The following is a 25,250-nucleotide window of genomic DNA, read 5'->3' as shown; positions in this document are numbered from 1 at the left end:
ATATCAGTGTATGTTTCCGGCGCTAGGTGTACTCCCTCTTATATGCACCTAGGACGTTACACAGGAACGAATTCAAATCACAGCCTCATACATGAACTTAATACGTCCAGGAACTCACTACCGGGTCGTTCAACTCTGAGGCCATATCGAACAGTTCAAACGTTACCTTACTTATCGCCAAATACTACCTAGCCTAGCTATAAGGGAACCTTATCGATGGCCATTTCAAGGTGTTGTACGGAATTCCATTATCGAGAAAAGGGGTAATGACTCGAGTTGTACTTAGCAGGGCTCCCCTTGGCAGGCCACTTAATGCTCCCTAGTACCAAGGCAGTCTTACATACAAGATATAATCACCTACCTAGGTATTCATCATACAGACTGTTCACCTGTATCTATGCGCTTCAGCCCGCTTGGACACTCTGTAACTACCTCTACATAAGCCCATAACTGGTAGTGGAGGTAGTTCCCGATATCGCTAGATATTACCATACGGGGAACTGTTATATTTGAGGGTATAGCCTAAGCCTCGCTGTAGGGAAGGGTGGTATTAAAGGAGGTGTTGGAAGCCTCTGTCCATCACCGTGGAAAGTACCCTTGGCCTAAGATACGAGGAATGAAGATTTCACCGCAGCACAGAGGCTAATTCATCTGAGTCAAGAGAGTAGTTAATTGCGAGCTCCTCGCGCAACGGTATAGTAGCTCCCTTATATGGGTGTATTTGCGACAGCCATGGCCCTAGGCCCTGGCATAGGGATTCCGAAGCGGACATCTCCTATTGCCACTGGCGATGGCTAAGGTAGCTCTTAAAGTGAAGGGTTATTGATATGGTTATACTGTTGCATTCACTGGGCCTTCGAGATTCTCGCCGGGCTAGCCCTCAATGCAGGGGCTTCGTATCTAAGTATGACACGGCTTGGTAACTCTAGGTTTCAAACCCGGATTGGTCTGTTACCGCAACCGGAAGCTACTAAGCTAAACGGTCTCCAAAGAGAAAATCCACAGTCGATACCTCATCAACCTGCGAAACTACCATCCATTGTGGCCTTATGTTGCTTCGTAACTAGACCTTAACAATAACAGTAAAAATTATCAGCGACTTGCAATCGGGGGTTTTCTCATTCAAGTATAGCTGTGAACTCCAAAGGCAATCGATTTGTAGAGGAAACGATGAACATGGATATTGACGAAAAAATGGGGTCTATATACCACATGGCTAAGAACCAAGCCGAGACTATTTATTATAAGAATGGCAGGTCGGTTGTCGTTCCTGATCTTTTCCCTTTAGACGTTAGGGTAATTGAAATCCACTACTCAAAAATTCTATGGCCGGAATGTCAGAGTTGTATTTTGACCAACGTTGCATTAGCATACATATCTCCCTAGAATCCTCCCGGCCGAACGAGCCAGGGTCATAGTGGTTCACCGCCCACTATAACGTGACCTTGCCGGAAGAGTTACATTCGTCGTCGGTCAGTTGCAGTTCCTCGGACCGCAGCCGGCTATATCTCCTTCCCATTCAGGTCATCGCATTTGGTTACTTAGACGAGTTTACATAGTAAATTGGCCACGCCGGATACCGAGACAACAAGCGTTCTCGCTCATGCTTGTCGCGTGTTACTGATGCAAAATCTTATCCGGGACGGTTCTCATTGGGCTAGAAACGTGGCATATTATCCCGGAGTCACCATACCTACCTAAGGTACCGGTCGAACCTAGAAATCAATTCGTTACCGGCCGGGCGATACGCTCACATGAAAGTAATTTCTGCCAGGAAGTACCCCTTGGTTCGGGTCTACGCGACTAATTTAAGCGCAATTCAGGAGAACCTTCATCATAATGGTTGGTTACACAATAAACGTCAAGTAGGAAATAAAATACTACTTTCCTCATGTTACGAAGAGATGTCTGGTAAGATGATCATTCATGTCAAGGATGTCACCGGGGAGTCGCCGCGGATTCTATACCATCCATTAGATGCCATGAAAGGGGCGAAAAAGGGGCTTCATGCTCGATGTAGATCTGACTACTGAAGGTTCACATAGGAGGTTTAGCTGAGAGGTAATCAAGGTGTGATACACCTACCTCATTAATATCGAGGTGACTCGTGGCTGAGCCAGACATCAAATCATGCGGCATGTTGGAGTTTGAAGATTGCCCATCTAACAACGTCTATTACGTGTCGCATGAATCTCATACTAAATTTTCATACATCTTAAAACTCCGGCAGGATTCGTATGCCCTGCGAGATGTGATAATCACGGGTATCATAGTTCAAGCCGATTTTCTTCCCATGTAGTCCATCTCATATCCCTGCTCACTATCATTGTCGCTTCGGTCATGATAACTCAATCGAACCTCCTGTGTCTGTACAATTCGTCCTGGTGAGGTTTTTGCGGGCGCTCGGCCCGCGTCGAGAATGCTCTTATCGCTGCTCGCATCGGCATGGGGATCATTAGGATCTCGTCGAGAACCGACGACTGTTGTTACGACGTTGCTAGCGTGTAAGCCCCTCGGGGTAGCTTTCGACTGACTCTTCACACCCGACTTTCCAGTGCTACGAGTATATCGGTCGACTGATGATGAAATCTCCTTGATCAAAGCACGTAGAACTGGGATCGATGCCGCAATGATGGTGGTCGCTGATTCGGCCACATACCAAATAACCAATGTTGTTCCTTGGGCTTTAAGGGGGTTAGACACTGCGAAATTAAACTTCGAGGGAGTCATATAGCTTACTTGAAAATGTCCCTAGAGTGAGTAGGGGTAAGTAAATACACCTCATAATAGCCGTCAAACCAGCACTATGTAAGAGTTAGTGAAGAATCAATTTCAGGTGACAGTAACTCGTACATTACACCACAGCTCATAGCGATCGCGACGCCAAGCTTTTCTCTTCTCCTCATTTGAAGGTTCATAATCAGGAACCAAGGAATTGTAGCGAATGAAAAGTCCACAAACGCAGAGTATGCTAGTCAGGGGGTCAGCATAGGGTTCGATTTGAGTACCCCGAATTCAGGGGCAGTCATGAGAATAAACGTACCTCCAGCGAAGATACCGTAATGAATGTATTTCGCAGTGCTCCAGCAACCAGGTCCTTTAATCCACGAATATATAGCCGGCTCGCATTTGAAGAAGGTGAAGATGATGTAAAGAAATACGGCTATGTTCATCGTAACAGTCAGGAATAAGACGATCTTCTTCAGCACACCATCCGTAACTCGTAGTAGCGTAACACCGAATGACGTTTTACTCAAGACTGTCGCTAATCCGAAGAAGACATTTTGTACGCCGCCATGAATCTGGAGCCGAGTCGCAGCTTCTGGTGACTTAGGCCCCGTCGGGCTCGTGAATCCCAATGATATCGAGCTCGTGATGAAACCAACGGCTATGATAAGGCATATCTAGTATATCCGTTAGAAGGAGCCCATGGTGGCCGCGAGATATACCAATACTCACGAAGGAGAATATTAAGATGTGATCGTCCCACCATAAACCTCGATGTCGACTAAACTTGCAGTACATTCGTAGACTAAGGAACGTTCCCGCCAACCCTACCAAGGTCCAGTTGACGGCGTTCATCATCGGCCCTAGGGTATCCTGTTCTGACGCCATCTTGACGTTTTGCCCCGGGGAGCAAGGCTGAGTCGAACATAAAGTTGAGATGAATGAAGTGACAGCAAGATCCGAAAAGAACAGACCTGAATCCATAGAGAGGGGCGATTGGGGAATATGTATATCATGAACCCACTACCCCCATCGCTGCCATGCTCCAGAAGTTTGGATATCTGGCAGGGGGAATTCATGCAAATACACAGTCGTCCTTCCGCAACTCCTAAACAAAATGCGAAATGATCGCCGGCCCGTACAACACAGCAGAACTGTATGGCTGTATTCCAGGGACCCAGGACTCCCCGACTACCACCATACGCTAAGCTACGATGGGATCTGAGGTCGCAACCTAGGATGATCTAGGCGATAGAAAACCATGGGTCTATACTCGCCCCTAGCACCTTGGCTACCCAGCATAGTATGTCGGTCTTTTCTTTGTAGGTATGAAACTCACATCCTACCCGCGTCAACACATATGGCGTTAGGGTGCTGATTGTCAAATACGATATGTTCGTGGGTTCCCGCCCCATCCTTACTCATCCTACCAAGTTGAGAATGTCCACAAATGACAACAAGAACCGATATGGCCTCTTTTCCTTCGGCAAACCCCCCATCAGACCCGTAGACCAATAAGGGCCGCTATAAGGCCGAGCGCTCTTCTATACTACATCGTACTTGGCATAACGCTTCAAATCCGGGGCACAACACCATCTTCCTCCCCGGCTCGTGCGCATTAAGAGCTAGGGTCCCTTGCGTAAACCCCCTGCTGGATCTTTTGCTGACGGATTCTGTCTATCCCGTGAAAGTAATAAGACGAGCTTTATAAGGCATGAAGTTCATACTACCTACTACATACGAACTCTTAGGTAGCACGCATATGTACCAAGAGCTTCCATGCAGATGCCATTTGTCTATATGTTACAGTTCTCGCTGTCGGTATTTACCCAGCCACACAAATACTGGCGTAAACATAAAATTTGGAGGGACAATGGGTCGTTTTTTTATATGCAGGTTAATTTAGCGACAAACGTACGATATGTATTAGCTATCTTTTAGATCACAATTTTTATCAGTTGTAATTCGTTCTCGTGGCGAATGTAAACATACTACGTTGTATTATCTAATGGCCCTTTTCTCGACCAAAAAGGGAATAAATACGGACGTGTATAGGCGATTAGGCCGCTGTGCCGTTCTCCTACATACCTAAATAGGTAGAAAATTAAGAATTCGGTAGCTCCATCTGGTAGGTAGACGATCGTAGTGCTCTGATGATGTGCTTAGCTTGGCTACACTACCGAAATGTTGACAGGGGGTATCTTTTTACTCAATTCGACTTGCTTCCTACGGTAATATGTTCGCAGATACGCGCCACGCAAGCATTTATTTTTTATCTCGCCTTTCCCCCTTTTCAATATTATAATGAAGATGATAATAGAATGAATATGGGACTTGATGATGGAGTCTAGAAGAATGAAAAACTTTTATCTTCTCTCTTTCACAGGGTTATACTTAACATTATATACCGAGTTCCACATACTTTAGCGCAACGATCGACAGCCTAAATCTCTCGAAGCTACTGACTAACAGTTAGGGCCGCGGGGACGGTAGCATGCAGAAGACGCCAGTGTCATTAACCGTGTCACCTATCTACTGTGATCGCTATTCCGATTTGGTTCTATGTATCTGTGTGATCAATCTAACTATGCTGTGTCCGAAGTTCAAATCGTCGCGTGTTTCGTCTATGAAGAGAACAATTGCTTGAGATCGATAGAGATTTGGTCATTTTGTCTCAGAAACCCTGCTCAGATCATGGTTCGGTTCAGCTTTGCGCCATACTGCTGCGCCCACGGGAACACCCTACCTGGGCTAGATCTCTCAACAGGGATCTCAACACTCGATCGAATATTCTGTCCAGGGAAAAAAGAGGTCTGATCGGAAACACAGACATAATGTCCAAGGTCAAGGGACGATGAACAATCTCAATTGGGCCCCCGTCGCCTTCTGGCTGGAGAATTGTGCTTCGGTTAACTGTCATTCCTAGTCCAAACCCAAGAACGGAATACGATCCGGTCCGCCAAGGTACTTGCGTGACATCAAACTCTGCCTTCGGAAATTATATCGTTCAAACAACACAAACGACTGAAAACACTGCAAAGATAGCGGCCAGCGTGACGTGACTGAATAGGGTATTTGTTAAGGCGGATAATTATGGCTCGCATACTATAGCGACGATAAAATCTCCGAATATGAAGTTTCAAAAGTCATCGTTTCAGAGCAATTGGAAATTTCAAACGACGACAGTTGAATACGACTTCAGGAAGTGGCTTGTTCCACCAACAATAACTACACGCTTCGAACTACCTACCCGCGCTTGATTGAAGTCGGCGACTCTAAGGGTTCGATGATCGACTCTTTATTATGACTTCAGTGAAAATTTCGAAGAATTGCTCTAGACACAAATCCATGATCGTATGAGATGCTTCCTACGTATACTCGAATTCCTATCCGGGGCGGGCATCCGTTAGGCTAGAAGGCTGGGGAATCCCTAATGCTTGTTGCGCCCATAGCGACCCGTCATGGTTTCTGTTAGCCAAGTTGATGGACATGTCTGTGCTCACAATAAATACAATGTTTTCCTGAGCGCGTTCCTGGCGCGTGGACACGGCATCATCAATGGTCTAAGATATTTATAGGCATTGCTCGAATGAATAGGTCGCTCCTACGAGTATAATTTAGGGACTTAGCCGAGTATTTTGTGTGTACCCTAGTACAATTCTTACTGACCATTCCTTTTGCCCACCATACCTGCATGCGACAATAAGACCTTGCTCGATGCTATAATAAATAACGCCGAATGTATAAGTCTAAACACTGAGTTGTGATATAACCGACAACTGCAGTAACCAAGACGAACGCATATCGCGGCCACAGAATTTCCCAGGGCCACGTTCGAGACCACTCAAACAAGCAAAAACCAAGCAAAAACAAAACACCCTCTCGCTTAGTACCTACCGAAGCGAAGACCAACATCATACTACCCCAATATGCGGATCATGACCCGATGGCCTGCACACTCACGCGGCGATGTTACATACGCTTTGACCATTTTCACCTAACCAACCAACCTACGTTACCTAGCTATAGCAAGTGTTACCAGGCCAGGGTCCGCTGCTAAATAATTCTGCCTTTCTATAACCCCTTCTTCCCCGGCCGCCGGCTTACGTCCCGGAACTCGTGCGTACATGAGACTTGAGGCCATCCTAACGGGAACCATCTACGGCGGCCAAGTAAAGCGATTTTAGGCCTAAGCTAACCCCCACGAAAGAAGCGCGGAAAGCGGATGAAATTGAGGGTTTGAATGTCTTGCTTGGGGGTTGGGAGGCGTTCTCTCGGCCGAACTCTGCGGAGTTGGCGAAACTCCGAGGTTGAGGGGGTCAGAAGATTGTCTGCCGTGTTGGAGGACGCCTCAATGACTTTTATATTGCCAATATTATGTATGTGTGGTCGCACAGCAGGATACATCGGACCTGGGATTTTATAGTGAAATGACAGATCGCGATCTCGGTCATTTCTTGACCACAGCGCCAAGGGAATAATACGCCATGGCTTATTTAGTGAGGCACAGCCCTGTAGGATATTAAATCGAGGAGAATGGGGGCGCGGGATGGAAAGTTGCTCATGCTGGCACTTGTTGACAATAACCCGCGCAAGAGCTTGCGCCAAGAGGCATATTACCAAATTGACGAGAAACATACCTCACTTATAGGTTAGTAAGCAGTACTAGGCAATACCATCTAATATCTGTGAGTTATATATTTCGCATGCGTAGTTATGCAGGGGAGGTAGGTGATGATATTTAGTGCCGCATTGAACATATTCAGGGGGAAAAGGAGCGAGTTTCATCAAGTACGAACTAATACAATCTAGTATTGGACGCCGGGAATAATTTTGAATTATTAGAATTGGAGATCTGGGTAGTCAGTATAGACTGGTCTTTGTCTAATATGAGCCCAGTAACCTAAACGGAATGTCACCTTTCATGCCTGCTCTTAACAATAACAGTTGGTAGCTCCCTAATATCTACATGCTCATTGTTGCCAAGATCAACTACTCTTACGGCTTCCACGCTTACAATGCCCTCTTTGAGGGCCAGAAACTTGAGTTCAGCAACGTGGCATGCTCCGGGTGCTAGTGGACCAACCCTTACATCGGCACTAAGACATAATATCTCAGCACTGTCTATGACGCTACTGTGTTGCATAGCGTGGACGACGTTTTCGTCTAGAATGGCATCAGCAACACTCCGATCCTTTAAGATCTTGTGTTGTTGGGGTTGTCCGAGTGAAAATTCGGGTAACCGAGAAACCGAAGGGGGGCGGTTAACCCGTGATTCGTTACGCCTCCGTTTCGGAATCACCAGTATCGCTAATTTTCTTGCTACGGCTGATGGCACCAGAGACCTGTTAACAACAAATACATTCCAGGTAAACTCATCGCCAGGGAAAATCTCTTGATTTGGGGACGGAGGAGTGAAAGTCATAGTTATGCCGATATCAGGTACGGTAGACTCTGCTCGCGTTGCGGCTTCGAGGGAAGGTAGTGAATCCGGTCGTGCAACGGATGGTGCCGTTAATGAAATTGTACTTTCACCTCCAATTGAAAGTTGGCTTGGGCGGTGCATGCGTTGAATAGGTTGCATGGTAGAACCATAACCTGGGTTCACGGGGATTGTAAAATCAATGGTCGCGGTCCAAGCCATACTCAAGCGAGGTTTGCAAATTTCCGGATCCACTAAAGCTGTCCCTGAGATGGCGATATTGAGATCTCGTATGGGATTCTTTGATATCACATCTGCTTCATCTGGTGAAATGCGATATAAAAAGGTAATATGATCATGAGCCACACAAGAAACTGGAAGTGCCATCCCAGACTTGTTCGTGAGGTCCTCTACTATGCCTCCTACGACTGATATTGATATCTTGTCAAGGATTATCTCACAGTCGAAGAAAGGAGTAAAATCGACCTCAAGCATAGCTAGGACCGTTGCCGACGAAGGTGTAGTGTTGAGATGCGTGAATCGCATGCGCGAGTGCGCCGCGGGGAATATGCGCAAAGAGAGCTTGGACAAAGACTTGATAGGCCGTAGTAGATCCTTGTCTTGCTGGGTGACCGGCGCAACACGAGATACTCGGAGTGCTGATAGACGAGGTTTCACCCCGTTCATAGCAGGGTCATTCCCGAATGACTCAAGGAGGTTGAGTCCCGATGCCACGCCGCTTGGAAGATACCCATCACGTGGTCCATCTGATATGGACGAGACTGCTGGTTTTAGGCTTGCCGTCGCAGCAAAAACAACCGAGGGACTTTGTAGCCGCATCCTAGGCCGACTAAGGAATACCGGGTGTTTCCACACCGCATAAGCATATTGCTGCCGGTCGTCATCGTTGTTGGAATCGTTTTCTTCCGAAAAACTAAATAATATAGTAGGATCCTCTTCCGTCCCTACTGTTTCGGTAGAAATAACTTCGGAAGCTAGTTGACCATCGCGGTCCGGAGTATTCCCATTAACGATTTGCGCTTCTACGGATATGACTATATTTCGTAGGGAAGACCGCAAGGTATCTTCTTCGGCATAAGGGCTTTTGAGGACGAGGTATAGGTCGGCAGATTCATCTGGGGTCTAACAATGAGCATGGTGAGAAATTAGGACCTTTTGGAAGAGATATGTAGCTTCGTACCGAAGAAAAGTGACTCCCGCCATTCTACTGAGTCGAACGGTTCCCCGTCACTTTCTATACCATCTCTAAAAGCCTCTTCGACACCAAAGTCGCTCTTAAGGGGTATAAAGTACGTGAGATTTGAATCGTCGAGGAAGTCGAGCGCTAGTTTGGAAGTCATATCGAGCGAAGAGGAGGGCATATTGCTTTTTACTGTGTAGGTAGCTCTAGACACAGATCAATAAAAGTTCATAGCATTGGATCTTGTTTAGTCATTGCTGTGATGCACGAAGATGACCAAGATTGGTTACCTACCTAGGTAGGTATAGGAAGAAGATGCATTTTGCAATTAAACGTTTCACAAGTCAAACGGCAAGATGGATCAATCCAAAATAGGAGCTCGTGCCTGCACCCAACGCCGTGGGATTGAAGCTTCCCACATGCATAATGGTCCGTGCGTCGAGTCCGCACTTACCCCAATTCTGGCCAATTTAGTTGCTTTTTTATTAGGTAATCAAAGAGTACGTACTGACTTACCTTCCTAACCTCCTCCTGTTGGCTGCCAAAAATTCGCAGCTTTTCAATCTTCGCGCATTCCATCTCGGCGACTCGAGTAATACATTTCTTCTTCTCTGTAACCCAACAGAGATACTGCACTCGCTGTTTCTTACACCTTCATCATTGCTTCACAGTCTGATTTTGTATCTTCTTTGTAAAAAAGAGGAAACAGTAGATTAGGAGCTTTTTTGAAAGGGTCAGAGAATTACGAAGTGCGCGCGTACATCTCATCAGGATGAACGGGGTTAACGGCCACTATGGCCAGCCAAATCCCTGGCAAGAGTATAAAAGTCCCGATGGACGTGTTTACTATTACAATTCTATTACTAAGGCGACGCAATGGACCAAGCCAGAAGATTTGATGTCCCCGGCTGAGGTTCGTATTACCTGTCTTTCTCTGTAAACGCCGGACTAACTAGATGCATAGCGCGCCCTAGCGAACCAGCCATGGAAGGAATACACCGCCGAGGGTGGTCGCAAGTATTGGTACAACACCGAGACGAAGCAAAGTTCTTGGGAAATGCCTGAGGCTTACAGAAAAGCATTGGGTCACGAGGGTACACCCTCGACACCCGCGTAAGAAACCCATTAACCACTATATTTATACGACTAACTCAAGACAGATCATCTACACCATTTACTCCTAACTCTTCGTTTCAAAACTCGAACTACGACCATCATCGCGAACACCGAGAACCCTTCCCCGAATCACGTCAATTAACGCATAGTAGCGACCTACGCGCCCAAGCATTTGTCCCCGCGAGCAACGAACCCGAATATGCTACCCCCGAGGAAGCCGAAGCCGCCTTCGTGAAATTGTTGCGCCGCAGCGGTGTACAACCAGACTGGACATGGGAACAAACCATGCGAGCCACTATAAAAGATCCCCAGTACCGTGCCATCAAGGATCCCAAGGATAGAAAGGCTGCCTTTGAAAAGTATTGCCAAGATATGATTATTCAAGATAAGGAGCGCGCAAAGGATAGGCTAACCAAACTGCGAGCCGATTTTGCTACTATGCTCAAGAGTCACCCCGAAATTAAGCATTATACGCGTTGGAGGACTGCTCGTCCTATTATCGAGGGCGAAACAATCTTTCGTTCCACTAATAACGAAGACGAGCGACGTCAATTATTCGAGGACTACATAGTCGAGCTTAAGAAGGCCCACGTCGAGAGTCAGGCTAGCATTCGTAAGAGCGCCATGGATGGCCTTATTGACCTTCTTCCCAAGCTTGACCTTGCGCCTTATACGCGATGGTCCGAAGCGCAAAATATCCTCAAGGCGACTGCTCCGTTCCAGAATGATGAAAAGTATAAAGCTCTAACCAACTTTGATATTCTCACTGCCTTCCAAAATCACATTAAATCCTTGGAAAGGAGCTTCAACGAGACCCGCCAGAACCAAAGAAATAAGAAACTCCGCATCGAGCGTAAGCGACGAGACGGATTCACGGACTTGCTCAAGGAACTCCGTAAAGCCGGCAAGATCAAGGCAGGGACGAAGTGGAGCCAAGTTTACCCCCTATTAGAGAATGATGAACGCTTCAGGGTTATCTGTGGCCAGGCTGGATCGAGCCCACTCGACTTGTTCTGGGATATTGTTGAAGAGGAGGAACGTGCTCTGCGCACAACTCGAAACGACGTACTTGATGTTATGGACGTAAGTTATTCCCTCTAAACTAGTTTCAATTCGTTTTCTAACTCGTCATACAGGACAACCGTTTTGAGTTCACCCCCAAGACTACTTTTGAGGAGTTTTCTTCTGTACTCAAGAATGATCGGCGCACTGCTAACATTGATGGTGATATACAAACGTTAATCTTCGAACGGGTAAGTTCATAGTATCATGGACCACTAAATGATTTACTTACAATGTCAACAGCTCCAAGAGAAGAAATCCAAACGATCCGATGAGGACAAGCACTCTGAACGCCAACAGAGGAGAGCCACTGATGACCTCCGTTCTTATATCAAGCACATAGAACCACCAGTTGCCGCAGATGATACCTGGGAAAAGGTTCGACCTCGTCTAGCTCGCGCGTCCGAATTTCAAGCAGTCAAATCCGAGGATGCCCGCCGCGGTGCATTTGAGAAAGTTCTTCGCCGAATTCGAGACCGAGAGGAGGAAGACAGAGATCGCCACAAGCGTCGCGAACGATCTCCTGATCGCGGTACGTATCGAGAGAGAGAAAGAGGAGATCGTTCTCACCGTAGTGATCGCGCACGACCGTCAAGGCACAGCCGTAGTCCGGAGCCCGACGCTTATGAAGCGGATCGCCGCAAGGCCATTGCTGAACGTGAGAAAAATTATCGTAAGTCTAGCATGGCTGAGAGTTTGCTATCTGACCGTCGGACATCGGATACTTATCGAGAACGCGATGTCCGTGACCGAGAACGCGAGCGTGAACGGGATAGAGACTACCTGCCTCGATCTCGGCGTGATGAACCACCGAGTCATTATGACAGAGAAAGGCGAGATCGTGAAGAAGAGCGCGAGCGGCTATATCGTCGCCGCGTCGAGCGAGGCCCTGTTGAAGAGCTACCTTACGGAGATGAGCGTCCAACTTCGTCTAGACGTCGGAGAGCCGAAGACGACGACGATCTCGAACGTCGCGACTCAAGAGACTCAAAGGTAAAATCTCCCTAATACATGTCTATCTACTGGAATACTTTACTAATATCAATAACAGAGAGTAAGAAGAGAGAGGACACCGCGTGAGCGTTCCCCCCATCGTGATACTCGTCCCAAAACTAGGACTCCACCAGCAGCAGCAGCACCAGCACCAGTAGCGGCACCAGCTCAACCACCTCCAAAGGAGGATCCTGGAGTACACTCTGGTAGTGAAGAGGGTGAAATCGAGGAAGATTAGCGGCTCGGTGAACATTTGAATGGCGTCCCAATCCTCACTGATGCAACATTGAACTGACGAAGTTCGGATTCTCACGCCCGACATATCACTAGAACTATGAATTTATTCCAATACCCTCGTCCATGGGCATATTCGAACAAGGATAGGCCCCGTCAATACCAAGCTCAAGGTTAATTCATAGTACGTGTGTCAACTTCTGGCTACGTTCTTAGGACTTAGATGACTTGGGAAATCCGGATGCAGCTCCGATTCATATCTCTCTCCCTCTTACTATTACCGTCTACTTCAAAACCCCAGGCAACACTAGCAAACGCCGATAATGCGAAAAAAGGGAAAAAATGAAACATAATTTTTTCTGTGTACGTCCAATGATCGATATCGACCTAATCATTGTTTCATTTTCACGCAAAACGGAGTGTCTTCTCACATTTCCGCAGGATCCTCGCTTAGGGAAGAAACAGGTGTTAGCCCAACGTTTAGATCGGCTCGGGCCCGAAGATGTCCATCCGCGTACTATTTTTCTTTTAGGAATACGATTTCCGGTGTGTATCCTCTCCCTCCTTTATCCTAGTAGAGAAAAGTCGATGGCTTGGTAGATATCTACATAGCTAGCTTAATAACTTTGATTTCGCATGCACTATTTACGTGATTATTTCTCAATGTGTTAAATTGCCTGAAGCTGCAGAGATGCCTACTTGATCAACGAAGGTATCGGACGCCACAACGCGATGTTTGGTGCACCGTTTTTTTTCATGTGTAGAACAATAATTCCACTCAAGTAGAGCGCTCATACAATGTAAAATTTCTTGCCTGTGTACTCGTTAGTTATTTAGACAGCCTATGTTTTACACCCATTGGCATCATTATCACAGAGAAAATACGATCAAGTTGACAAGCTGCACACTTTATTCCTGCGGTTTTCCGCACTATCTACTCTGCGTCTATTTCATCTTCCAAGCTAGCTGATCCGGAAATTTATCACCGATAGACATACCTTACGCCATCGAGTGATATCACGACAGCCACCCGCTTGACCCATTCGTCCCTCAATCTACAGCAAAGAACCCATGGATATGAACCTTTTATACGGCATCAAGTACCGTTTTAATGTGCTCTCGTTTTTTCCCATCCAAAAATTCCAATAGCTGTAGGACCAGACGAACAGGGATAGGCTGTCGTGGCCACGGTTAGTCGTCCGGATCGTCGCCGTCCTCCCCGCCCTCCAAATCAGCGCCGGATGATTCATGAGCACCTCCGCTCCCTCGGCGCGACGATTGTCGTTTTTGAACGCCTAAAACGCCAGTGCCTGATGCTGGTGGGGTATAATGATAATTTTTGTGACCATCGTCGTGGTCGTTACCTCGTGAGATGCCCTTTTCAAGAACTGTCCTCTTCCAGGAAGAACTGCGAATTGTATTAGTAGGGATTTATAAAAGTTATGATTGGATTTAACTTACGTAGTTTCCGCCCATCTTCTGCTCTTGATCCAGTTGACTATTGAGCTTGTTGATACGGGGTCTGTAGTTGGTCGGGTCTCGTCGGAAAGTAACGTCCAAGTTCTTCAAGAACTTATTGCATCCAGTGAGGAGCGACTCCGGCTTGTTAGCGTGGGCGTCAATACCGGGCTGGCCGTCGAAGACTATGACACGGTCTGCGAGGTACGTGGCCATAATAAAATCGTGCTCTACGATGAAGGCTGTCTTCTTAGCGTGCATAATGAAACGCTTGATGACACGCGCTGCGATAATGCGTTGTTCGGAGTCGAGGTAAGCGGACGGCTCGTCGATCAAGTAGATATCGGCAGGTAAGCCAAGAGCCATAACAATGGCCACACGCTGCAATTCACCACCTGACAGGTTTTTGACTTCTTGGTCGATGAAATCATCTAACTTTAGAGGCTTGACAACATCGGTTTGGAATTGGGGCGAAAGGAAAGCCTGCTTAATTCTCTTGAAGAATAGCTGACGAACCGTGCCCTCAAACTTAGGTGTGATTGTTTGGGGCTTCATGCTAATTCTCATCTCTGGTACTTTCTTATCGTTGTCAGGCTTTAGTGCACCAGCCAAGAGCCTACAGAAAGTCGTCTTTCCGGTACCATTTTCTCCCATCATGACAATGATTTCCGAGTCGGTGAAGTCACCTGACTCAATGCGAAGCCTAAAATTACCCATGGTCTTCTGCATCTTGGGATAGCTGAAAGCTCGCGCCTTATCAGCCTGGAAGTCGTCGGTACCTTCCGAGATGCGGAAAGTCAAAGATTCCTCTCGGAATCGCAAGTTCTCAGTTGGGATATGACCGTCGAGGAAAATATTGATACCTTCACGGACCGAGTGAGGAAGAGTTACCACACCATAAACAGCAGGCTTGCCGTAAAGAACGCAAATGTAGTCGGAAAGATAGTCGAGAACTGACAAATCGTGCTCGACTACAATGACATAGTTGTCAGGTCCTAGCAAAGAGCGAATCATTCTCGCTGCCGACAAACGTTGCTTGACATCGAGGTACGAAGAGGGCTCGTCAAACATGTATACGTCTGCCTTTTGGACACAAACCGTTCCGATGGCAAATCGTTGCAACTCTCCACCGGAGAGGAGATTGACGTCACGGTCCAGAATATGACGGAGTTCTAGGACGTCGAGGACTTCGTCCATATTACCCATCGCGGATCTATGCTCGAGTAGAAATTTGACGGTCTTGATGGGGGTTTTGACAGCTCGTGGAAGCTGGTCCACGTACTGAGGCTTCACGACAGCCTTCAAGTCATCTTCAAGAACCTTGGTGAAGTAGTCTGTCGTTAAGTTAGTTGTAGTTCCTATTATCATCTCTTTTCCGGATATATGGCAAGGATTCACTGACTCTGAAGTTCGGATCCTCTAAAGTACTTGATAACATCCTCCCAATCAGGTGGATTGTCATATCTGCCGAGATTGGGCTTGAGTTTACCGCTGAGAATCTTCAATGCTGTACTTTTTCCGATACCGTTGGTACCGACAAGGCCCAAAACCTGACCAGGTCTCGGTGTGGGCAATCGGTGGAGCTTGAAGCTGTTCGCAGAGTATCGATGGGTAACCTGGGTCTCGAGGTTGGTGGGCAGGTTGATAATGGTAATGGCGTCGAAGGGGCATTTTTTTGGGCAAATACCACAACCAATGCACAGACTTTCGGAAATGAAGGCTAGCTTTGAGTCTGGGTTGACTTCAATGCAAAGCTTTCCACTGCGGACGACCTGTAAATTCTGGAATAAGCGACTAGTTTTCAGGGGCTAGAAGACCCGAAATTTCGTATATAATATTTTGGCAGGAGGAAAGGAACATCTACATACCGGGCATGACCTTTTACACTCTTGTCGGCATTTCTAGATATTTGTCAATATTATCGATAAATATTAGGCGAGTTCCAATTTGATTTACCTTGGGCTTGCACTACGAGGGACAGAACGTTAGTTTCGCCTCAGAAATAGGATAGGGGTTCAGCAACAAACCTTGTCGTCATTGACGATGGCAATACTAAAATTACAATTAGCATACGATGCAATACAGCGAGGCACAAGTTTGTGTCGAGTCAGAGGGTTACGTACCGAGTAAGCTTGGAAGCCATGGCTGAAACAAGAGGGCTCTAGTCGGCTTCTGAAGAACGTGAGAAGAAAAAGAAATTCAGTCGAACGCAGCCGAATACCGAAAAGCTGAGGACGACGACGAAGAGAATCGAAGTTAATAAAGAGTAGTAAGATGAAATGGTTGCGACAAAATGCGCCGTGGTAAAGTCCAAAGGTCTGGTGGGGTATCGAAAAATTAGGGTAGAGGAACAATGAGGGGTGATTCCTTACGGCTTAGGTCACCCTTCGTCCACTGTGAATGACGGTAAACCTGAAAAATTATGAACTGGCCTTCCCTGATTGGATAGTTGCTTATTAGCTGCGCCCCCACATATGCTAGCAATTGCGATTTGGTGAGACATCCGCAGCAGCGACCACCTGTTCAATGCATCTAGATACATATAGACGGAAGTACCTACCCACTTCTTTCAAGTTACTTTCAAAAAGAATTAAACTCGGCCTTGGAAGAAAACAAACTTATCTACAATGTCCTTTCTGTATTTCTTTTGTACTTGTCCTTGTCACCATTCGTATTTTACCGGAGTTACGGCGGGGGAATATCTCAAAACCCTATCATTTTCTCCATCTACGTAATCGCATACCTTGAGGGGAAAAGCTTCAAGCCACAAACAAAAGCATAACTGTCGGGTTGCGGAGTGTAGTGATCTTCGCTGGTAATGCAGTTAGGACGAGTCCTGCTAATCATTGTTACGTCTGCTAAGTCCCTAGCGTTAGAGTATAGGATAGGTATGGTTTAGGTACATGCCAACAGTCTAGTTGAGACTTATGAGTGACAAGTGAGGTTAAAGATTAAAACGTATACTACCTAGGTACACATTGAGTTTGCGTTAACTCGCTGTGCTTAGGTGTATTACCCCACTGCCTTACTTACTGGGAAATGGTAGAGTGGGAAGAGATTATTCAAATACTGCCAGCATGTTCGAAGTCTGGGTAAGAATACAATTGAACTCACTATCTTCTGCAGAATAACTGTTCATGTGTCTGAATCATGATAGGGATCCTAATGAATTATCTGCTGAGTCGGATCATGAGAGTGCATCGTAGGAACTTGGATATTCTTGACTATGACGGTTCATATAGAATCCTATACTGAAAGACTACTCATATTACATTCAAGCTGACGCTATGAACCATGGGGGAGTCACTCTTGCATTGTATTATCGGAGTCTTCGGGATCTAAGGATAAAGAAGCAACGTGTAAAGGAGCAGAGGATCAAACAACATAAATAATGTACTGGGTAAATATTGCTGTCGTTTGCTTAGTTGTTTGTAGACAGCTTGTAGGAGTTACGTGTGTACCTAGGTACTAGGTCGGGGGCTCTCACGTGATCTCCGGGAAGTATATATTGGAAGTAGGGTTTCTACCGTACGTGCTTTTGCTCTTACATTCTTCAGTGCACGGTTGGACTGGTGAGTAACGCATCAAATTTTGGATGGATGCCCATGATCATTAAACGTGATATACTAGCTAGAACAAACATGCGTGGATAGCTCTTGCCTACCTAAGCTATTATTTAGGTAGAAGATCTATGAGCAGGGGTATTATTTCAATCGAACAGTGCGGGCAAAGGTATGTGGCTTAGTACCTAGGTATTTAGTGCTAACTATGCTCCCAGAAGGACGTCAATAAAAGTGCCCACTGTAATATTAGTACGGCTTTTGACTGTGTCAAACAGACCATTTGATTGGTCGAAAGCTATACAGTATCATACTGTGAGTTCTATGAGACTTCGCACGGTGGGCGCTTTTATTGACGTCCTTCTGGCTCCCGGGATAAAATGGGCAGGTGCGCTGCGTGGGCACTGTAACTTCTATCTAGTGAACTTTCGGTGGTGTAAAAAAATTACAGCTAGGAAAAAAAAAAAAAATTGGTTGTGGGTCAAGACCTACCTAACACCGTATTTGTGGCTGGTGGCTGGTGCACACGCTAAACTATTTTTCTACTAGCGTTTTAAAAGCTGACAAGCTAGGTACCTCCCACCCTCCGTCCACTTTCGATGTTCCCCGACCACCAATTCTTCCAGGTCGATTTCCGCCAGTTTCTCACAACCATTGCCCACAGAACACACTATACGGGGCCGCGCCCGTACTTCACCATCCACATAGTCCCTTATCATTTTTCTTGTCTCTGCTTCTGGAGTACGGAAGTTAATGATTAGTAAGTGCTTAATTTCTATTCCAGCGCCTATCATGTTGCTGTACATGGCTGAAGAGTACCCGTCTGGCCGTGTACTTGGGACATCGAATCCATCTCGAAGACATGAACACGCGACCTTGTTATCGCTTCTTCAACTGCATCTGAGCTTCTCAGACGCTTGTTTCGAGATGGGATCCGTCGTTCTCGGTTTGTCGGACGCGCTGAGCCCTCCTCATCCGTCCCGTCAACACCGGTCGCCCGCAATTGCTTTTTCATCACCTATCAGCCTCGCGTTTATCGAACCATCACTGGATTTGCGCCAGATCCATTGTCAAATTCATTTCCCATGATTGCTAGCTATTTATTGCGTTGTTTTAGTCGCTGTTTGAAGCGCTGCCCATAGACCCTATACACGTAGCACTTCGGTGGTGAAAATCCTGCTAACCTTGCTGTCACATAGCGGACGGTTGTGTCCAATACCAAGATGTCGAGCTCACCCGAGCCTAGCTCCGTCAACGGTCACACGTCGCCGGAGACGCGAGCGGGCGCGAGAGTAACACTCGATGATCGTGCTAGCGAGAGCGACCTTTCTGAGGTAAATGAGAACACTGGTTTCCAGGCATCATCATCCTCATCCCCGGTCAATCACCAATCTCCCCCGGATGTCGAACCCGAGTTAGATCACCAAGGTGGTGCCGAATCGAGCGATAATGATGATAACAATGCTTCCGATGATGCCGATTTCGATATGGAGGATAGCCCTGCTCCTTCACAGAGTGACGCGCTTCAGGATCAGGATGAGACATCGACTTCTAACAGCTCTCGTCGCGCTGCTAAAAGGAAAGCTGGTGTCGAAGAGGATGATTATATCCGAGAGAACCCAGAACTATACGGGTTAAGAAGAAGCGTGAGTGAAATAAATAATTACTGTTATCATTTTGTAGCCTTTGCTGACTTGCCTCTGTCAGTCACGTCCTACAAAACAGCCAAAGATCGTAAGTTTGCGAAATCCATTATCATGATTGATTTCGTCACGTACTGTACTAATTACTGTACCCATAGGTTGAGTCTGATGAGGAAGATGAAGACTCCGATTCTGATGTTGTTCCTACTAATCGTCGAACTAAAAAACTTCGCGTAGAGCAAGTTTCGCGACAATGTAAGTTAATCCTCGTATGCTAATGTATAATGATGTTTCCTGGGACTAACGAATTGCCCTCCGTAGCATCAAAGCGCGGTACACCTGCAAGGCAGACTCCTGCCGATGATTCGGACTCGGATACCTACGGCGGAGCTCGCGCTCGAACCTTAATCAAGAAAGCCCGTCGACAACAGGCACAACCACAATCCCTACTCTATGCCGAGAAGCGTTGGTCAAATAGAAGAGCTGCCCAGCAAATCCAGACCTACCATGAAAGCGACATTGATGACGAGGACGAATCCGAGCTGACACCTAATTACTGGGCTGGCGAAGAGCTCGCAGAAGATACGATGTACATTGAGAAAGTCGTTGGCCACCGCATGCTGAGTGGTGGCGAGTTGACTTCAGACGCAACCAGAGACGACTTTGAGTACAATATTAAGTGGCAGGGCAAGTCGTATCTTCACAATACGTGGGACACCTTAGAGACTCTTCGCGGCTATCGTGGTTTCCGCAAACTTGAGAATTACTATAAGCGAACCGTCGAATACGAGATTGACCTTAAGTTTGCGGGTGAGGATATTCCGCCCGAGACTCGAGAGCAGTACATGCTTGATAAAGAGCGTGAGCAAGACGCCTTGGAAGATTACACCAAGGTCGAACGCGTTGTTACTCAGCGTATAGGCGATGAAGGAAGGGAATATTTCGTGAAATGGAAGGGCCTCACATATGAGCACTGTACTTGGGAGTTGGCTACCACCATCAGCGACACCGCCCAAGATAAGATCGACCAGTTCCTTGACCGACAATCTAGATCCTGGACTTCCGACAAATATGAGTCGAACCCTACATCACGAAGCAAATTCTTGAAGCTCGAGAAACAGCCTAGCTACATCAAGGGCGGTGAGCTGAGAGGCTTCCAGCTCACAGGCTTGAACTTCCTGTGCCTTAATTGGTGTAGAGCTAACAACGTTATCCTTGCCGATGAAATGGGTCTCGGAAAGACTGTCCAGACCGTTTCGTTCTTAAGCTGGCTTCGCAACGAGCGCAAGCAAGAAGGCCCCTTCTTGGTTGTTGCGCCACTCAGTGTTATTCCCGCGTGGTGTGATACATTCAACTTATGGTCTCCCGATCTTAACTATGTCGTCTACCTAGGCAATGCCGAGGCACGAAATACGATAAGAGATCATGAGTTGATGTTCAACGGGAACCCGAAGAAACACAAGTTCAATGTCTTGGTCACATCATATGAATACATATTGATGGATGCGGACTTCCTCAGAAGCATCAAATGGCAAGCCTTAGCAGTCGATGAAGCTCATCGTCTGAAGAACAAGGAATCCAAATTGTATGCGGAACTTATGAGCTTCGGTGCTCCCGCTAGAGTTTTGATTACCGGTACTCCGATCCAGAACAACTTGGCCGAACTGTCCTCCCTCCTCGACTTCCTGAATCCCGGTAAGGTTCATATCGACGAAGACCTCGATACCTTAGCCTCGGCGGACGCCCAGACAAAACTCCAGGACTTACACGCTGCGATTGCTCCCTTCATCTTGCGAAGAACCAAGGAGACGGTAGAGTCGGATCTACCCCCCAAAACTGAGAAGATCATTCGTGTAGAGCTCTCGGATGTCCAGTTGGAATATTATAAGAACATTCTCACAAGGAATTACGCAGCCCTTAATGAAGGAAACAATGGACAGAAATCATCACTCTTGAATATTGTTATGGAACTGAAGAAAGTCAGCAACCATCCTTACATGTTTCCTGGTGCTGAGGAGAAAGTACTCAACGGTAGCGAGCGTCGCGAAGACCAAATCAAGGGGCTTATTGCAAGCAGTGGGAAGATGATGTTGCTCGACCAGCTACTTGCCAAGCTGAAGAAGGATAACCACCGTGTCTTGATCTTCAGTCAAATGGTGAAGGTGCTTGATATCCTCGGAGACTACCTCAGACTGCGTGGTTATCAGTTCCAACGACTTGACGGCACCATCGGTGCTGGGCCAAGACGTCTGGCGATTAACCATTTTAACGCCGAGGACAGTTCGGACTTCTGCTTCTTACTTTCAACGAGAGCTGGTGGTTTGGGCATCAACCTGATGACGGCGGATACTGTCATCATTTTTGACTCGGATTGGAACCCTCAGGCTGATTTGCAGGCCATGGCAAGGGCCCATCGTATTGGGCAGAAGAAACCCGTCACCGTTTACCGCCTGGTCTCTAAAGAGACTATTGAGGAGGAAGTCCTCGAACGAGCCCGGAACAAGCTTCTACTTGAGTACCTTGCGATCCAGGCCGGTGTTACAGACGATGGCAAGGCGTTTAGGGAAGAGTTTAAGCAAAAGGGTCTTAGGATGGACGAGGCTAAGTCAGCAGACGATATACAATGGGTATTGAAGATGAGATCCCAGAAGATGTTTGAGCAGTCGGGCAACCAGGAGCGACTGGAGCAGCTTGATATTGACTCCATCTTGGAGAATGCCGAAGTCACCAAGACAAAGGTGGATGATCAAATGAACCTCAGTACTGGTGGTATCGACTGGGACAATTTCATGCAGTACACTGACGTTAAGGTGGATGATCTTGCTCTCGATTGGGATCAAATAATACCGGCAGACGAGCTAGCAGCAATTAAGGCCGAAGAAGATAAAAAGAAGGAAGATGAGTATCTTGCAAAGGAACTCGAAGCAAGTGCTCCACGAAGAGCTGCCTTGAAAAGCTCAAGGCCTAATGGTGACTCTGAGAGAGCCGAAAGAATTGCGAAAAAGAGAGAACGAGAACAGTTGAAGCAGGAACGTCTAGAAGAGCAGAGAGCCATGCTTTCTGATCCGAGACGACCACTCAACGAGAAAGAAACTCGTAACCTCATTCGGGCTTTTATGCGGTACGGTTTTATTGAAGACCGACCGGACGAATTACTACGTGACGCTCGCCTGAGTGATAGAGATCGCGACTTCATAGGGAAGTTACTCGATGATCTTGTCACTATGTCTCGTGATGCCGTGGAAAAGAACAACGAGGAAATCCGGCTACAGGAGCAGCAGGCAAAGAAGAAGCTCACGAAAAAAGATATCAAGGCCGTCATGTTTGATTTTGGCGAAGTCAAAAAGATCAATGCTGAGACAATCCTCGACCGTCCGCCGCAGCTACGGCTTCTGCGACGTGTTCTCAATGAGCTTCCGGATTTCCGAACCTTCCAGCTCCCAGACGCTACCAAGGCCGCGCATTACAGCTGCGAATGGGGAGCTAGAGAAGATGGAATGCTTCTCGTGGGTATCGATCGATATGGCTTTGGTGCCTGGACACAAATCCGTGATGACAGGGATCTCGGAATGCAAGACAAGTTCTTCCTAGAAGAACATCGCATCGAGAAGAAGCAAGAGCGAGAGCACGGTGATACCAAGGGCGCCAAAGCTCCTGGCGCCGTTCATCTCGTTCGTCGTGCGGAGTACCTGTTGTCAGTGCTTACCTCAATTCACTCGGATGATGTGAACGCGCAGAAAATTGTTGAGAATCATCATCGAAACAACAAGAAAGCCAGTCTCAGCATTGCTAATGGGCATCGCCGTCCAGAGAAAGGAGGGTCCGTTTCTGCGTCGCCCGCTCCTCAGAGCTCGAAGAAATCTTCCCATCGGGACAGAGATCATGATCGCTCCCACTCCCGGGGCGATCATCACCGCTCTCGAAGTAGCATAGGTGATAGTGGCACGCCAAGACCTGACCCTAAGCGAAAGCATAGTGGCGAAGCGGATGACCGCCGGCATAAGCACCGCCGAGTAGAAGAACTTCGCAGATTCGATGGCAATCAGCAACAGGCCGAGGATAAGGACGACGAAGAAAACGCACACACCATTCAACTACTCATGCAACCTATATGGTCACATGTCGAAAAAGTTGAATCTTGCACCAAGGCAAACATACCGGTTGCCAAGGCCAGAGCTAAAGTCTTGAAGTCCGAGATCACTGCTATTGGTGATTTCATTGAGGGTCTTCACAAGACTTCAGGTCTTAGTCTTGAACAAATCGAAAAGGAGCTGAAGCCTAAATTATGGTACGTATCTAAAAATATGAGTCATTGACAAAAGCTAACCGCGCTGTAGGAGATTTATCTCAAAGCGAATTCCGGCTTCCGAGAAGGCATCTGGAAAGTCGGAGAAATCCACATCCGGCGAGTCCCAGTCCTCGGGGATGACCGGTCCACGACTATCCGCGCTATATCGGCAATTAAAGGAGGTGGAGACTGGTGCAAAGAATTCTAGCGCAACAGTTACTAACGGAGGCTCTCGAGGAGGGTCGTCCAAGGCGACCAGCTAGTCGCCCTAACCCATAACATTCGATTCGATCAGACGGCCGCGATGACGAAACGATAACTGAAGTTGGCCGTTCCATTCTATTGCATTGTACGGCGTTACGGTTTGGCATTTTAGATAGGCGAGGTTGGAGTCCATGAAATCATACCCAGCAAAAGCATCGACATTACAGGAGACCAGGAGTTCTATTGGTCGGCATGACTAGTCATCTCCGTCTTGTCTAAACCCACGGGCATTTGCTCTTGGTTGTTACCAGGGAGTCCGAGGGGGGAATTGAGGAAAAGGAGAGGAGACAGTTATAAAATAATGTGTCTCGGCGGCTTTTGCATCATCACTTCTATATTCAGCGAACTACGAAGTAGGTACGGTCAGGTCTGTCCACATAATAGGACTTTATTGTACCTAATCTTGATGAGAAGCCCCCTATGAGAAACCAATAATCAGCGGATATATTTCGCGAATAGTTGTATGGCGAGTTATTATATCGCTTGCAATAGATATAGGCTTAGCCTAGTACGATGGTTATTAGGAGAAGCAAGACAATAAAGCTATGCGTATTAAAATGACTACTTGTTACTTTTATAATTTTGTTAAAGGGCTGGTAATGAAAAATCGTGAATCACTGAGCCTACCCTGACTTCTTCCATGGCACGTGACCTTTTGCTTTCCTTTTGTGAGGTGCAAGGCCTAATTCTAAGGCCAAACATGCCCCGTAAAGACACCTAACAACTCAGTACCTAGGTAGGTGAGCACCTAGATGTGGCAGTAGCCTGGCCACGTGGCACAGAAACACCACTAATTCTTACAGAGTTACGCAGGGCATTGTCTCATATTTTGCTTTTCCAATCATGATATTTAAGGGTAGCAGATGTATATGTATAATGATGTTATGTAGCAATAATTCAACGCGTACTTAATAATTCCGCACTGCTCTCTCTATATGCAAAGACCTCCCTCTTTTCACTGCCAGACTGAATGTAGGGGAGAGTTTACCTCCATCCCCTTCTGCTGTGGTTTTTTAATGTAACTGACTGACTAAACGCCTATGCCGTACCATACCGTGCCTTGCCTCGCTCCGTGAAAAAAAAGTGCAGCCTTCTACATAACGCCTGTCCGCCCGTTTGCCTTGTCGCTCTCGCTCACGCCTCGGAGAGTTAGGCAACCAAAAAAATAAAGCCTCGTCCGAATGACCTGCTGCCTTGGGTATACACACGCTTGCACATTGCCTCATGTGCGTGCCATGCAATAAATGCAACAGTATAAAAGAAATGAAAAACGCCACCAGTG

General features: G+C 46.9%; 7 protein-coding genes across 7 annotated transcripts; 3 read left to right on the top strand and 4 right to left on the bottom strand.

Annotated features, from left to right (window-relative positions):
- Window positions 1-2,274: 2,274 nt before the first annotated feature.
- On the bottom strand, window positions 2,275-3,615 carry F4822DRAFT_431585 (uncharacterized protein; the record flags this gene model as incomplete). Its single annotated transcript, XM_051461497.1, has 5 exons — window positions 2,275-2,684; window positions 2,740-2,804; window positions 2,854-2,971; window positions 3,044-3,404; window positions 3,460-3,615. The coding sequence occupies 5 exons, from the start codon at window positions 3,613-3,615 to the stop codon at window positions 2,275-2,277; spliced, it is 1,110 nt and encodes a 369-aa protein (XP_051312491.1).
- A 3,168-nt stretch (window positions 3,616-6,783) lies between these two features.
- F4822DRAFT_324915 (uncharacterized protein) lies at window positions 6,784-7,503 on the bottom strand. The gene has a single exon (XM_051455526.1). The coding sequence runs from the start codon at window positions 7,363-7,365 to the stop codon at window positions 6,922-6,924; it is 444 nt and encodes a 147-aa protein (XP_051312490.1). The 5' UTR covers window positions 7,366-7,503; the 3' UTR covers window positions 6,784-6,921.
- A 139-nt stretch (window positions 7,504-7,642) lies between these two features.
- Window positions 7,643-9,531, bottom strand: F4822DRAFT_431584 (TRAPP trafficking subunit Trs65-domain-containing protein; the record flags this gene model as incomplete). Its single annotated transcript, XM_051461496.1, has 2 exons — window positions 7,643-9,285; window positions 9,351-9,531. The coding sequence occupies 2 exons, from the start codon at window positions 9,529-9,531 to the stop codon at window positions 7,643-7,645; spliced, it is 1,824 nt and encodes a 607-aa protein (XP_051312489.1).
- Window positions 9,532-9,918: 387 nt separating this feature from the next.
- On the top strand, window positions 9,919-13,396 carry F4822DRAFT_411032 (uncharacterized protein). The gene is made up of 6 exons (XM_051458820.1): window positions 9,919-10,263; window positions 10,315-10,463; window positions 10,511-11,549; window positions 11,603-11,719; window positions 11,772-12,521; window positions 12,580-13,396. The coding sequence occupies exons 1-6, from the start codon at window positions 10,123-10,125 to the stop codon at window positions 12,757-12,759; spliced, it is 2,376 nt and encodes a 791-aa protein (XP_051312488.1). The 5' UTR covers window positions 9,919-10,122; the 3' UTR covers window positions 12,760-13,396.
- A 534-nt stretch (window positions 13,397-13,930) lies between these two features.
- Window positions 13,931-15,709, bottom strand: F4822DRAFT_324881 (P-loop containing nucleoside triphosphate hydrolase protein). Its single transcript, XM_051455525.1, has 2 exons — window positions 14,217-15,709; window positions 13,931-14,163 (listed from the first exon to the last, which is right to left on the bottom strand). Exons 1-2 carry the CDS (start codon window positions 15,579-15,581, stop codon window positions 14,137-14,139), a joined length of 1,392 nt encoding a protein of 463 aa, XP_051312487.1. The 5' UTR covers window positions 15,582-15,709; the 3' UTR covers window positions 13,931-14,136.
- Window positions 15,710-17,776: 2,067 nt separating this feature from the next.
- F4822DRAFT_411027 (uncharacterized protein) lies at window positions 17,777-18,382 on the top strand. The gene has a single exon (XM_051458819.1). It carries the CDS (start codon window positions 18,098-18,100, stop codon window positions 18,320-18,322), a length of 225 nt encoding a protein of 74 aa, XP_051312486.1. The 5' UTR covers window positions 17,777-18,097; the 3' UTR covers window positions 18,323-18,382.
- On the top strand, window positions 18,383-24,590 carry F4822DRAFT_411024 (P-loop containing nucleoside triphosphate hydrolase protein). The gene is made up of 6 exons (XM_051458818.1): window positions 18,383-18,533; window positions 18,973-19,419; window positions 19,481-19,507; window positions 19,575-19,671; window positions 19,738-23,704; window positions 23,754-24,590. Exons 2-6 carry the CDS (start codon window positions 18,997-18,999, stop codon window positions 23,965-23,967), a joined length of 4,728 nt encoding a protein of 1,575 aa, XP_051312485.1. The 5' UTR covers window positions 18,383-18,533; window positions 18,973-18,996; the 3' UTR covers window positions 23,968-24,590.
- Window positions 24,591-25,250: the final 660 nt, after the last annotated feature.

Source organism: Hypoxylon trugodes (genome assembly GCF_022578975.1).
Source record: "Hypoxylon trugodes strain CBS 135444 unplaced genomic scaffold F4822scaffold_7, whole genome shotgun sequence".
Classification (NCBI taxonomy): Eukaryota; Fungi; Ascomycota; class Sordariomycetes; order Xylariales; family Hypoxylaceae; genus Hypoxylon; species Hypoxylon trugodes.
This window is presented reverse-complemented; position numbering and strand designations above follow the sequence as displayed.

Excerpts from the sequence above, each read along its gene's own strand:
- F4822DRAFT_324915 (XM_051455526.1), bottom strand. The coding sequence starts at position 7,365 with ATGTTTCTCGTCAATTTGGTAATATGCCTCTTGGCGCAAGCTCTTGCG.
- F4822DRAFT_411032 (XM_051458820.1), top strand. The coding sequence starts at position 10,123 with ATGAACGGGGTTAACGGCCACTATGGCCAGCCAAATCCCTGGCAAGAG. Across the intron at positions 10,464-10,510 it reads GGTACACCCTCGACACCCGC|ATCATCTACACCATTTACTC; the intron begins GTAAGAAACCCA and ends AACTCAAGACAG. Across the intron at positions 11,720-11,771 it reads AAACGTTAATCTTCGAACGG|CTCCAAGAGAAGAAATCCAA; the intron begins GTAAGTTCATAG and ends CAATGTCAACAG.
- F4822DRAFT_324881 (XM_051455525.1), bottom strand. The coding sequence starts at position 15,581 with ATGATAATAGGAACTACAACTAACTTAACGACAGACTACTTCACCAAG. Across the intron at positions 14,164-14,216 it reads AGAAGATGGGCGGAAACTAC|TTCTTCCTGGAAGAGGACAG; the intron begins GTAAGTTAAATC and ends TACAATTCGCAG.
- F4822DRAFT_411027 (XM_051458819.1), top strand. The coding sequence starts at position 18,098 with ATGAGACTTCGCACGGTGGGCGCTTTTATTGACGTCCTTCTGGCTCCC.
- F4822DRAFT_411024 (XM_051458818.1), top strand. The coding sequence starts at position 18,997 with ATGTCGAGCTCACCCGAGCCTAGCTCCGTCAACGGTCACACGTCGCCG. Across the intron at positions 19,420-19,480 it reads TATACGGGTTAAGAAGAAGC|TCACGTCCTACAAAACAGCC; the intron begins GTGAGTGAAATA and ends TGCCTCTGTCAG. Across the intron at positions 19,508-19,574 it reads CTACAAAACAGCCAAAGATC|GTTGAGTCTGATGAGGAAGA; the intron begins GTAAGTTTGCGA and ends CTGTACCCATAG.